This window comes from Manduca sexta, chromosome 27 (assembly GCF_014839805.1).
Source record: "Manduca sexta isolate Smith_Timp_Sample1 chromosome 27, JHU_Msex_v1.0, whole genome shotgun sequence".
Taxonomy (NCBI): domain Eukaryota; kingdom Metazoa; phylum Arthropoda; class Insecta; order Lepidoptera; family Sphingidae; genus Manduca; species Manduca sexta.
In genome coordinates, this window is record NC_051141.1 from 2,582,737 (window position 1) to 2,595,875 (window position 13,139).

Genomic DNA, 13,139 nt, shown 5'->3' on the forward strand with positions numbered 1-13,139 from the left:
GAATACTATTCCACGCACATTTCTCGAAGATAACATGACACAGCCGCGTTACGCGTTTACACTATCATACAGAATAAGGGCCCTGGAGTGTTGATGCTTATGGACACCCGAAGCTTACAGGCGAGTTGAGACAGTTCTTTACAACTAACAACAATGAATATGTACAATCACTCACATAAGTAGCTGATCAAATCCAAAATCTCAATTCACTTATACGTACCCTTTTGTGTTCTTCACATTTTTTTCACAATAATAAAAGGTATTTATATTACTCCACACAGAAAAAAGTGTTTGAAATTTAACGTGTATAAATGATTTGAAGTTGTGAATTCCTTCAGTTATTTTTATGGCAACTGTACAAACATCTCTTCAGAAACTTCTAAATTACCTCTATCGAAAAATACAAGTTCGAGAAATTAACAAATATTTACAGTTGCATTCATAGATGAAATCAAAGTCGTTCGCCCAATGGAGCAGAAAAGGCAATCAGTACAGTTGGAATAACTTTGCTCCTTAAATAGCTTCATAAAAAGAACTAACATTCGTGTAGTTTGCTGTTGACGGTATTTATTAATTTACACCGTGTAAATGAGCATAGATAGTGCGAGGAAGGGGGGGGGGGGGTCACTTTATATTTTTAGGTTCACTGTAAGTACTGACTGATCAGTCTCCAGGATCTATTGACTGTATTCAGCTAAATGCGTCGACAGAATAATGGCACAAAAACGACTACAGATTAGTATAAACGAAAATGGAAATGTAGAAATGAAACAATGTCAAATAATCACAATGATATAAATAGGATAAATAAATATGTATGCAGAGATAGCTTGGTAATTGGATCGTTTCGAGATACTCTTTTATATTTTAATAATTATACGAATCATTTTAAAATGTAGGTAGATAAGGTCAGGTGGGGCAAGTGCGCCGACGGGGTAAGTGCACCTACCCTAAAAAAATCGAGAACTATTGATGTTATACAATTACCGCAATCTTACATCTATGCTACTAACTGAAATACAGTTCCACTAAAAAACATAAATGGCTATGTTCATTTTAATACGATTTATTCGCCATTTTATTTTAAGTGTCATTTAGACCTGTAAACCTCTCGGTTTACAGGTCTACGATGTACTTGAAATATTTGATGTTATCTTTCACGGGGTCATCTCTGACCCCGTGAAAGATAACATCAAATATTTCAAGATGTTTAACATATTTCTGTAAACCAGTAAGGTGAATACATAGTTTAAACCTTTTATTTTAACTTCCTGCCTGAATTTTATTTATATATACTCAAATAAATTATTTTTTAGCAATGCGAAAAAATGTACCTAAAAATTGTCGAGTAGGGCAAGTGCGCCACAGTTAATAGTCGTATGGCGCACTTGCCCCTGATCCATATATAACCAACCTTTTTGAGAATAAGTTTTACTAATATGAATTATTATTATTAAAATGTTATACTTAACAGCAGAATTTTTGTACTCAAGGTATTTTGTTTTGAGCCGACTTAAATAAAAGGGCGTATTAGTTAATTCGTTTTTACAAAAGAAAAACTGAAATATCTTGGTCTAGAGCAACTTTACGTGAATAGGTTGCTGTTCGATCAGGCACGTTATCTGGATATAATGCAGCTAAAACATATCAAATGTCATAAGGCCAAATTCTAAGTAATTGAGTTATAACGCATTCAAAATTGTTAATTCCTAAATTTTTGTATGTTTTTTTTTAGTTTTTAGAAATAAAATGGATTTTTATATTACGGCTAACATTTTTTATTCCAACATATCCGCACACAAAACTCTAACATAGCAAAAATTATATATCAATAAAAATTCTAAAATGTTTTCAAGCCCTGATTTACATATATATGGCGCACTTACCCCGAATTTGATTTGACAGCCATAGTTTGTTATAATATTGATTGATTAAAAATTATCCAAGAGCAATGCGTGTAAAACTTATTTCTCTATGGACTAAAGTGAGTGTTTTCTTTATAATGTTTCATATTGGCGTTTTTTACACAGGCGCACTTACCCCATTTCCGGAGGCAAGTGCGCCTACTACCATTTATTTTTACTTTGAGCAAAATATTATTAATTTATGGTCCGATTTCCTTGAATGGCTATAGGTTGTTATCACAAAATACCAAATATTCTTAAATTAATAAAATTACATTCTTAAATCAGCACAAAAAGAAATTATTTTGCATTGAATCCAGCTATGAAAATTTTATGGCGCACTTCCCCCGACTGACCTTATTGTACCTGACTTTTTGGACGATCAACATCTGAGTCTCGTGACCATTAAGGAAGTCTCCCAAACGTTGGGAAAGAATTATAATATTTAAAACCGCGATAAAATCAGAAAAATAGTTTCACTCCAATGTGTACCATTCGCGTTAACATAAGAAATTATTGAATCAGCCACATAAATTCCACTGCTGAACATAGGCCTCCCCTAAAGATTTCCAGACGGACCTGTCGAAAGCGGCCAATATACTCATATTCGAATCAATTTATTCGTAAATAATGTTAATTCCAGTTATATTATTTTCACCTTTACAATATACATGAACATCGCAAAGCATTTAAACACAATTTTAATGATGTTTCCATCAGTAAAGCATCCAGCAATTGCTCACTGTGTATCACATTACAAAACAAATTTAACCAGTTTAAACAGCATTTAAGCAAATTAGGCGCTTGTCACTACAAAATTAGGGGCGAGTGTTAAAACAAACAATTGTGCAGTTCAGTGGAAAACTCGGCTGACTGGCGCTGTGTGATTTACAATGCTCAGTCATGATGGGGTTTGCACCTCAGCACTGCTTCAACTAGTAAATATGATGGAACAACTAAAGGCACAGTATCACACACATAACTTAATCGGTTTATGATTTTCAATTGCAAATGAGTTGTTAATTAAATTGCATTTAGTATTTTTTGGAACTAGTTTAAATTGAAGATTTAATGTCAACAAATAACGCGTGTCAGACTTCTTTTATTTAGATCATTGATTTCAAAAGTGGGCGTAGGGATGACCAAAAAACAGGGATTCAAATTCGTAAGCGGGGGTCTACGAAAATTTATCTGATTTGACAATTAAGAACTAAAATGTTATCTTGACTTCACCTACCAATGTAGGCAGGTAATATTGATAAGGGTTGTAAGGCACGATGACCCCAACATGTCCAGTATCCAGTCACCCCCCGCGAACGCTGGGCGGTAGTCGTAATGCACATTCTCTGCGATCGAAAAAAAGTCTCCCGAAACCAACAAAATTTGGAAGTGGTCTATGAGATAAAATTTATGGGACCAATCTGGAGAGAAATTCTTTCGAATAAAAAAAGAATTTTACAAATCGGTTCATAAATGAGCGAGTTCTGAGGTAACAAACATACAAAAAAAAAAATTACGTAGAATTGATAACCTCCTTTTTTTTGAAGTCGGTTAAAAAATAAAAGTTTGGAAAATTCTGATTTAGATCAAAATACGTGCAGCGCTTGTTAAACAGTACCCACAAGCATGCCGCTCGTCAGTGGTCAGTGTGGACGTGTCATATGCCCTAAGTCGAACCTGTAATTGCTGTAACATTAGGTTAATATGGTCTTTGTGGATATTGCATATTGGTTTGACGGCTTTGACATTCCTTTGACTCACTGCCCGTTGTTCTGAGCAAGGCTTATAACTACTTACATACATGTTGGCTAATATACCCAACAAAAACAGGGCCCGATCTCGAACTAATTAAAAATGAACAAAATAATTATGAAGTTGAACCAGCGGATACCGAAACCGCCGACAATTTCGCGCTTTGTGCTTTTTCCTCGATACTTACAATGAAGATCAGTTCACACACAGACGTGATTCGAGACGTTGGAACTGAAACCGTTGAGATAAAACATATCTACTATAAATGTTATATGAAATCGGTTATACAAACGTGTCACTTAAATAGCCCCTCAATCATTTACAAATTTAGCAATAAATTTATTTAATATGAAGCATAATGTATATTTTTGAATATCAAATTTTATTCTTACTCTTAAATCCGTAAATTTTAATCTATTGATTTAATACTACTACCTATAACTTGTGTATTCAATAAAATCTCGCGCATATTAGGATGTACATACAAATGTGTTCTCAAAATTCATAAATTGACATAATTAACACCGTGCCATGCACGGAGCCGCCACGCGATCGTGTGTCCGCCATTACGCTTGTAAACCTATACTAACATGGTCAATATAATTCACCCCCAATCAGAGACCGTCTGGGCCAGGCACATCTATTAACAAAGGGAGTCTGAAACGGATCGTTCTTTTTTTTAAATGGTGTTCCAATCAACAAAGTTTAATTTTGCACTCGCTTTCCCGGTAAAGTTTAGACGTGTTGTCGTTTTGAACCGCCTAGTTAATTCACGCTGCCGTTTACAAAAGCTTTGTTTACGAAATACAGGGAGAGAAAATTCTATTAGTAACAACTCTTTATTCTATGTTTAAAAGTGAAACAACTATTTTACAGATGTAGCGTCTTTAGAACAATGCTGTTTATTTTTTTTTGTAAGAGGGCTCGGCTTTTTCAGCATCGCCACCCAATATGGTCTTGAAGCAGAACGGATGGAATGGGTGTCCCTCGCCAGCATAAAATTTGCTCATGAACTCCACCCTGAAAATTTGCAGTCTAATATAAAACGGATATGAAACAATAAAATGGCCGTGCGACATGTTCTGCAAAACATTAAAAAAATACAGTTGACGCATCAGCACAAAACAGGAAAATTATACACAATAGTCTGTTTAATGCCACCTGAATCCCTCTGGTCTTCATTTACACCATTTTTTGTATATAGGAAGCAGATTTTGTAATTAAGATATTCTAATTTATCTGTCTGTATATTGTTTTCAACAGAATCATCACCTTGCTTAATTTATCAAAAAAGCAATCAATTATAATTACTATTAATTTTGAAAATAAACGTTCCTTGTAGCAATGTCATTGACACAATCAGTTCATTGCTTCATTGCGGTTTAGTAACATTTACACGCCTGATCATTTCACCCATTTCATTAAATCAAATATTTGAAGTTGCAACTATCTCCACTCACCAATGCAGCCTCAAAGTGTGCAGGAACGCCGATAGCCCCTCCATCACGACTAGGATGCTGACCGTGAACGTGGCCCACATCCCGAAGATCACAACCAATTTGACGGCTCCATTGATTGAATGCTCTCTCAACGCCAATTTCGATAAGGTCATGCCCCAAAGCATGTCGGCTAACTCTAAAAAAAAACTCATACAGTCAATTACTTATCATCATGAACCATAGGATTACTATTACTGAAGTTAGGTCTTCTCCAAGGATTACCAGAAGAATCAGTCAAATTTTCATCAACAATTTACTAAAAGCACCTATACTTTTATTCCTAGCTGCTATAGAGTCAAGAAGTCTTAAAAACTCAATGCTTAGATGGACTTTAATAGCCATGCTGATGCAATTCTGGTTGAAATGTTGACAGGGAATTGTCTGTAACAATACACCACGTGGAGCTAAGACCGCAATTCTCGAAGTTTCTAACGATTTTCGAGAATTGCGGTGCAGAAATTATTGTCAATATTCATGGTCGTCCTACTGTTTTGGATTGATTTTATAACATAAAGCATTTTTATTTTCATATACTGGTTTTGGTGTTAATTTTTGACTTATGAATGATTCACGAAAAAATTTAAAGAACAAACCCTATCATAAGTTATAATGATATTTAAGAAACAAGATTCACAAATTTAAACACTGATTTAGACGAATAAAGAAGCACTTAAAGAAACAACCTAAAATCTATTTAAAATCGCTATAAATGGCATGAAACAGCGAGCGACTTTTACGTTCCCAATTAAGAACTAAAGAAAAATAGGTACAGATCTTAAAGAACTTAGGAGGAAATTTTAAGGAAGGTACAGATTAATTTTAAGAACCGCAATCGCTGCCCTTTTTAACGGGGTGTACTGCCGTGGATATCACTAGGGGTACCCTGCTAATGGTATACAAGCGATCCCCCGGCTTAGCAACTACGGCAGAATCGCTGCCCTTCGACTCATCATATATTTCGTGCGTTGACATAACAATTATAATCATAATACTAGTCCATGATAACTGTTGTGTGTGTTCACTGCTAAACACGGGCATTATCTACAGATAGTTTACCCCACGCTGGCATAGTGCGAATTCGTAGACTTCATATATCTTCGAAATTTGTGTAAAACTAAAGCAGCAAAATTTTTTAACCGTTAAAGCAAATAATAGACAAAAAATACACAAATTCGAAAAGTTACGTGTGTACTTTGGGTTTTGAACATGCAGACCTTCACCTGGGCAGTCGGTTTCGATCGCAACAAGACTATCGTGCACTCTAGGCGCTCGTTGACGTAACATTTATTGATGTAACTAGGTATTTCCCGGAAATTGTGACTGCCAACACACTAAATGCATTATGCAGTAAACTAGTTTCGACGAGGCTGCACAGCCCTGGAGGTAAATAGTTTCCTTTTAGCTCAGGTAAAAAGGTTGATGCACACCAATAAATATTTTATTGCGTTAACTTGTTTTATCAACGTACGGCGGTAACTCCATTATGGAGCTGTATAGTTCGGTTAACTGAAGCTGATACGTACACAGTGCTCACACCGAAGCAATTTTACGCAGTATGTTAAGATTTTTTATTGTTTTTAATGACGAGACGAGCTTGCCGTTGGCCTGATGGTAAGCGATACGACCGCTTATAAACAGTAGAAACCATCCAAGCCCTTGAATTACGGAGTATTATTTGGTATTGCACTTCGCTCGCCATCCTGATACATGAGACATCCTGAGACATAATTTACACTGGCTACAATGTTCTTCACAACACAACAACAGTGACTATACACTGATGCTCGGCGGTAGAAATAGACATTGCAGGTGGATTTTCACATAAAGAGACCTACCACCAGCGTTTCATATTATTATAATATAACTGAGACATAGATGCAAACAAAACATCACTATTTTTTGACATTGTTGATGCGTTGTCATGGCGACTGGCGTGTATTTATTCACTGACACTACACACACGCGGCATGTGAATGTGTTGTACATGCCATCTTTAGACCGATCTATAAGTGGTTTGGTGAATACCAACAATAAGAAGCCACGCTATATAGGTATTAATGTATATGGGATTACTTGTCCAAGGTAATGGCATCGGCTTAACAATAAGGACTGCTTGCATTTTTTCCGTTGATGATTGAAATACGGAAAACGGCAACTACCCTCGCGTTTTAATACCTACTACATTTGAAACGAAATCATACCTCAATTATAATCTAACACAAAAGATTTTAACTCTAACAATGTTAATAAGAAAAAGAGCCTGCGAGACGAGAATTAAGAAGATACACCTAATCTAGATTACGGACAGAAGAGGACTGGTGGTGCCTCTTAAAATGTCGCTGATACTTACGAGCGTAATAACCTACACAAGACCAGCGCGGTGGACTAAGATCTAAACTCTGTCAGTATTAGAACCTTCACCATTCCTCCAATATATATTTACTACTGGTACTATCACTTTGTTATTTACTTACGAGCGTGTGCCAACGACAAAGCCCACAAGCGAAGGTACGAGGCGGTGTGAGAGATTGTGCTGAGGACGAACTCGATGGTGTGGACTCCCTGGTGGATCATCAGCTCGGCAAACGAGGTGGTGTACTTATTAGCTTCAGCAATTATGAGCTCCTCCAAGTTTCGATTCGATGGACTGCTCTGATATCTTCTGAAGCTACTGATCTTTTTCTGGTTAAAATATGTAATTGTGTTAGCGTAAAGTTTAAGGATTATTTAAGAAAATAAAAATAGGAAAATAATTAAACAAAAGTCAAACATCCGATACCTGAGTTCTAGGTTTATAATAAGATGCAAACAAACATCTTTTCGCTATTAGATAGACAGGACAGACTAGAGAGGTATTATTTGGAACTAGCATTTGCCTGAACCTCTACACAGGTGAAACTTCATTTCCAAAACGAAAAGTTTACATTTCGAAAACGACTTCCATAGATAATGTTAAACAAAATTTCCAAATTATTCCTCAAATTTCTCAGTAACTAATAATAATTTGTAGAATTAACAGATTAATATATTATACATGGAAACATTTTCTCGAAATTTCCGTTTGTAATTTCCATCGCATTTCTTCGATGGTTGTCGATAGGAGAACAAACTTTCTTCTTGATCAGCTAATTGTGGCGTAAACGAAATAAGGTGTAATTATAATTTACAGCTTATGTTTTTAATTAAAATTTCATAGTCAGATCTAGTTTGAGATTAACGTCTTGTTTATCTAAGTAGGTAAAAGTAACAGGTGAAATATTAGCGGTTGTTGCGGGACGCTGTTTTAGATCTTACGGAGACGACGTTTTAAAGGGCTTCGTATCGAAGTTGACGTCTCGGCATTTTCCACTCAAGTATCACAAGAATCGTGCAAAACTGACACTTATGTCTGATCATAAGTCATTTAATATTATATTATATCCCACAAATTAGAAGCAAATATTATCTGCCCGTTAACCGTATTACATAGCCAATGTAAATAACATATGATCACAATTTATAATATAACAAATGGCCCCGGCAGACGTTGTTCTACCACAAACCGCATTTTATGTACTATTTTACTATCTTTCATCTTTGAGGTTTTAACAAAAACCTCACCTATCGAGACCAATTATCTAATATATTATTAACTTAAAAATAACTAAACTCTCATAAAAAAATCATTTAAATCGGCAAGGTTATATCGAAGATAGACGTCTTCGCAAAAAAATCATAATTTTCTTTTAACTCTAATTGCACATGCTTGCAATCTCTTGCCGTTGATTTTTCAAGATATTGATACAAACATTGTTCATATAATTAGGAACACAACAAAAAAAGATCAAACCGATCGAGCCGTTCTCAAATGATCCTCTTACATGCTTATAACAACTGATATTTTTTCATTTATTTAGATTTGGATGTGTTATTTACAGTATGCCTTTCATGTTTGACTTCGTAATATTGCATTAGAGTACCTACCTAATAAGACGATATCGTAGAAATGTCTCTTAGTCCTTGACTAAGTCTAGCTTCGGTTTACTAAACATCCTAATATATTATATATTGTTCAAATGTTTGTAGCAAGTATACGGGGAAACCACTGGACATTGGACGAAGATTTGGACGAAGTTTGGTATATACAGAAGTCATGTACAGTCAAATATATAAATAGCTGAAGAAATCCATAATTTCAAACTAATTTTAATAAAAACATTTTTCTTTGTGTGCAGGAAAAATAATTTGTTCAACTATTTATGTAAAATGTACCGAACACACAGGCTACTAAAATATAAGTGGGACTTGCATCCCGATGTTTTACGCGAGAAATATATAAATCAAATTATATATAAAAAATAAAAACTAACATAAGCTTCCCTCTGCATCTTCCTATTATGAAAGTACATGTACACAGGCGTTCCGAACAGCATCATGGGTACACACAAGACTGCTATTATAACTAGGATCTCTTGGATCTCGTGCTGCATGCCAAACATGTATGCGTCGCACTCCTCTTGCGGCGGCTTCGATTGCGCCCACAGGAACATATCAATGAACAGGATCAGGATTTGCGGAGCACAAGTCGGGTCCAGCTTTACACCTTAAAGTTAAATGAGTCATGAAGTGAATTACTCAAAATATTGATGATAAGAGATGGGACGGTCGCAACACAATTAATCAAGCATTATGTTGAAAATAATAAGGTTTAGTTTGTTAAATCGGCCGACTGTTTAATCAATGCAGTCATGAACAATTTGTCTCACCACCTACAAATATGTTTTCCAACTGGAGTTTTCACTTGGACCTTGGCGTTTTCGGCCTCGATCAGATCTTGTTAGATCACACACAATGTTGCCCTACCAGGAATTCAAAGCCATGACCTTCCAAATCACACCCCATTAATGGTGCCAATTTATCAGAAGAACCATACTATAACAATATTTAAAACTACATCATTAAATATAAGTCACTTTGTGTTATTTAATCTTTTGAGTTATGTTTTGCGATATAAAAAACGGTTCTTCGGTCAAAATAAGCAATTGTGATGTAATTCCGTCATAGGTAACAAGATGGCAGATGGCAACATTCCTCGCTTTGTAATTTGCCATAGTTCCTAATTATAGACGATGTTATGTGTTACATAATACATTGTTTATTGTCAATGACATGATTAGAAACCACAGACAGTTCTAGGAATGTGTTTACATAAGCAGGTATGTATACCAAGTTATAACAAAATATGACACAAACTCACATAAATGTATGCACATGGGTTGGCTAACTACTAAATTTACAATTATCATAAGATTTGTTTTGGCAGGACAACTAATAAAGTTACTAGTACTACTAGGTACTATTATGATACTTAACGTCTCATTTTTAGGGTGAATTTTAGATCGCTTTCAGCAAAGGCAGTTTCAGGCTTACTGCCCGGATAGTCCATTCCAAAAGTCTTATATTAAATTAGAGACACTATACAAAATAATGAGGCAGCTCCAGAAGCCTTCGCTTGTATTGCGGCAATACCCCTACAGCATCTATTATTAGCTTTTTAGAACGGCACACCTTGGTGGAATTTTCCAAACGCCCCCAAACAAAATGACATAAACAGGCTTTATGTCATTGAGTTCTATAAAAATTGTCCCCGATTCAGAATTTATAACAGCAACTATATTAATACATTTAATCCACCACAAATCAGTTTCTCATATTCGGTTTCATCGTTAGTTATGGCACGTACGTGGATATGTATATGATAATGTCTTTTTATTAACCTGGCACGAAAGATTGTGTACAATGGATTTTGTTTATTGACTCAATCCTCGGACAAAGTGATATGTGAGGTTTCTACTCGCTGTCAGCCCGGAGTCTGAAATGTATTCCAGATACAGTGAGGCTCTCCCTTATCATGGAACGACACATGGCGTAGTGGGTGCCTTAGTTCCACCTCTGACTACCCATTCAACGGCAATGATGAATATAATCGATTACCTAATATTCATCTTATTCCAATAAATAAATATTTTGTATGTAGGTCATGTAAGTGAATCGAAATATTGTTGGAAAATAACTTTTAACTATAATAAATAAATAATTTAAAAATGCATTACATTAGTACAAGTAATAAATAGCTTTAATAATACAATGCCATAATTATTTCCCTGCTTACTGAATAAAATACCAAAGCGGATATAATTCAAAGAGATATAAAAATAGTTTTAACTCTGGTTCGAATGAGCCAATCTCATTAATCCATTAAACATTATTCAATAGCGATTAATTAAATACGAAGAGGAAAATTTATCAAGTATCTTTTATAGAACGATTATGTTAATAAAATAGTTTCGCGTGGGAATTTACAGTTATGACTTACACAAATGTTCGTATTTATTTTGAATAGCGTAGGATTTGTTTGAGATAGGATCAGTAACCTAGCCTATAGCCACCGATGTGAACCCAAAATATCCAGGCCCAAGGGGCCAAAGAGCAGATAAAATAATTTCAGTACAAAAAAAGGCGCCACCACCTCCCTAAATACCACAAAATATGAAACATTTTCAGCTTTAAAACATTTTGCCGCCACCCTAAAGATACTGCCCCAACCGTCCCAACCACACCGCTACTGAATCGAACCCTAGGTGGATTAAGCACTCGTATCGTATTCGTTTAATTAATTGGGACCAGGCGATCTCGAATACCTGTTCTTCCTGGTTTAGATAGTTAGATCACGTATTTCTGAATACTAGGAAGCAATGTTTCATATCTTAAATTTATCTAATACTACCCATCTGTAGTAGACTGTATGCAACTTCTGTCCTTATTTCTGCCTCTATAAATAGCCCTATGTAGATATCTTTACGATTATAAAATTGTAACAGACCGATGTCTTTACACCATAGATATTGAAAAACATATATGTAGATCTTTATAACAGCAACAAAAGCCAAAACAAGTATTTAAATATGTTGTCTATCTCTATGTGTATTTATATATACAAAAAATACTACATGGAACGAATGCAGTTTCCACCGATGTATTAATAAAAGTCTAACTTAATATAAGCTCTATTTTATCCTGGGAAATATAAAGATGGGCTTTTATCCTAAACTTTTTATTCGGGCATAGCCGTGTGCAATAACTAGTATGCCATAATTTTGATCCCGATAGACTAACGTGTCCATGCCAGTGTCATAAATGGATATTGCGACATTAGATCGATGACTACTACGCATTTCTAGGAAGAGTTACTAATTTGTATAGGCAGTCATATTAATTATGGTCTGGCGAGAAACTTCGTCTTTTTTATTGCAGTTGAAAGAGACGAGCGTGCTGCTCGCTTGATGATAGCAATACAATCGCCCATAAACAGTAACACAGAAGTTTGAACCACGAAGTACTGCGCAGCACTACTACGCTCGTCACTCACAAAAGATAAGTCTCACAATGTCCAGTAATTATTCAGTTGTTTAATAATATTTGTATTATTCAGATATAGAAATAGAAACCTTAAGTTATATGTAATTAGTACTTACTTCCTTTGGGACCATATTTGAACCACTTGAAGTAAATTAAAAACACCAACCAAAGTAACAGACACATTAACATCAGTATTTCTGGTATAAACCGCAGAGTGATAAGGTAGTAACGCTTGAAAAATCTGAAAAATATTGTCTTCGTAATATAGTTGTAATCATCATAATTACCATCATCAGCCACATAAAGTCTGACACAGAACATAAACCTATTGAACATAGTTGTAATAGCAAATTTTAATTAGGTTATGTTGGTGTTAGTATTTCTTTTTTATGGACACGAAATTTTCACCTCAGTGCATCTGATGGTATGTGGAGTGAGGTCGAGATGGAGGTACTGACTGACGGAAGATCATCATCTCTAGTGAGAGGACTCAATGATGTTGCTCTTTTTGGAGGCATATATACACAGGCTAGCCCTGGAGTGCTACGCTACCTTCATTCAGAGCACTGACGTCGTTCAGTCACGT

The 13,139-nt window shown here is 35.3% G+C and overlaps 1 protein-coding gene across 1 annotated transcript in view; it reads right to left on the reverse strand.

Annotated features, from left to right (window-relative positions):
* Window positions 1-4,476: 4,476 nt before the first annotated feature.
* The window catches only part of LOC115448524 (V-type proton ATPase 116 kDa subunit a1), a gene marked incomplete in the record, with an annotated part of 15,405 nt that continues 6,742 nt past the window's right edge, over window positions 4,477-13,139 (reverse strand). Inside the window, 5 exon segments of the mRNA XM_037444035.1 lie at window positions 4,477-4,676; window positions 5,117-5,291; window positions 7,630-7,837; window positions 9,505-9,737; window positions 12,670-12,794. Of these exon segments, the coding sequence (XP_037299932.1) occupies window positions 4,559-4,676; window positions 5,117-5,291; window positions 7,630-7,837; window positions 9,505-9,737; window positions 12,670-12,794 (859 nt within the window).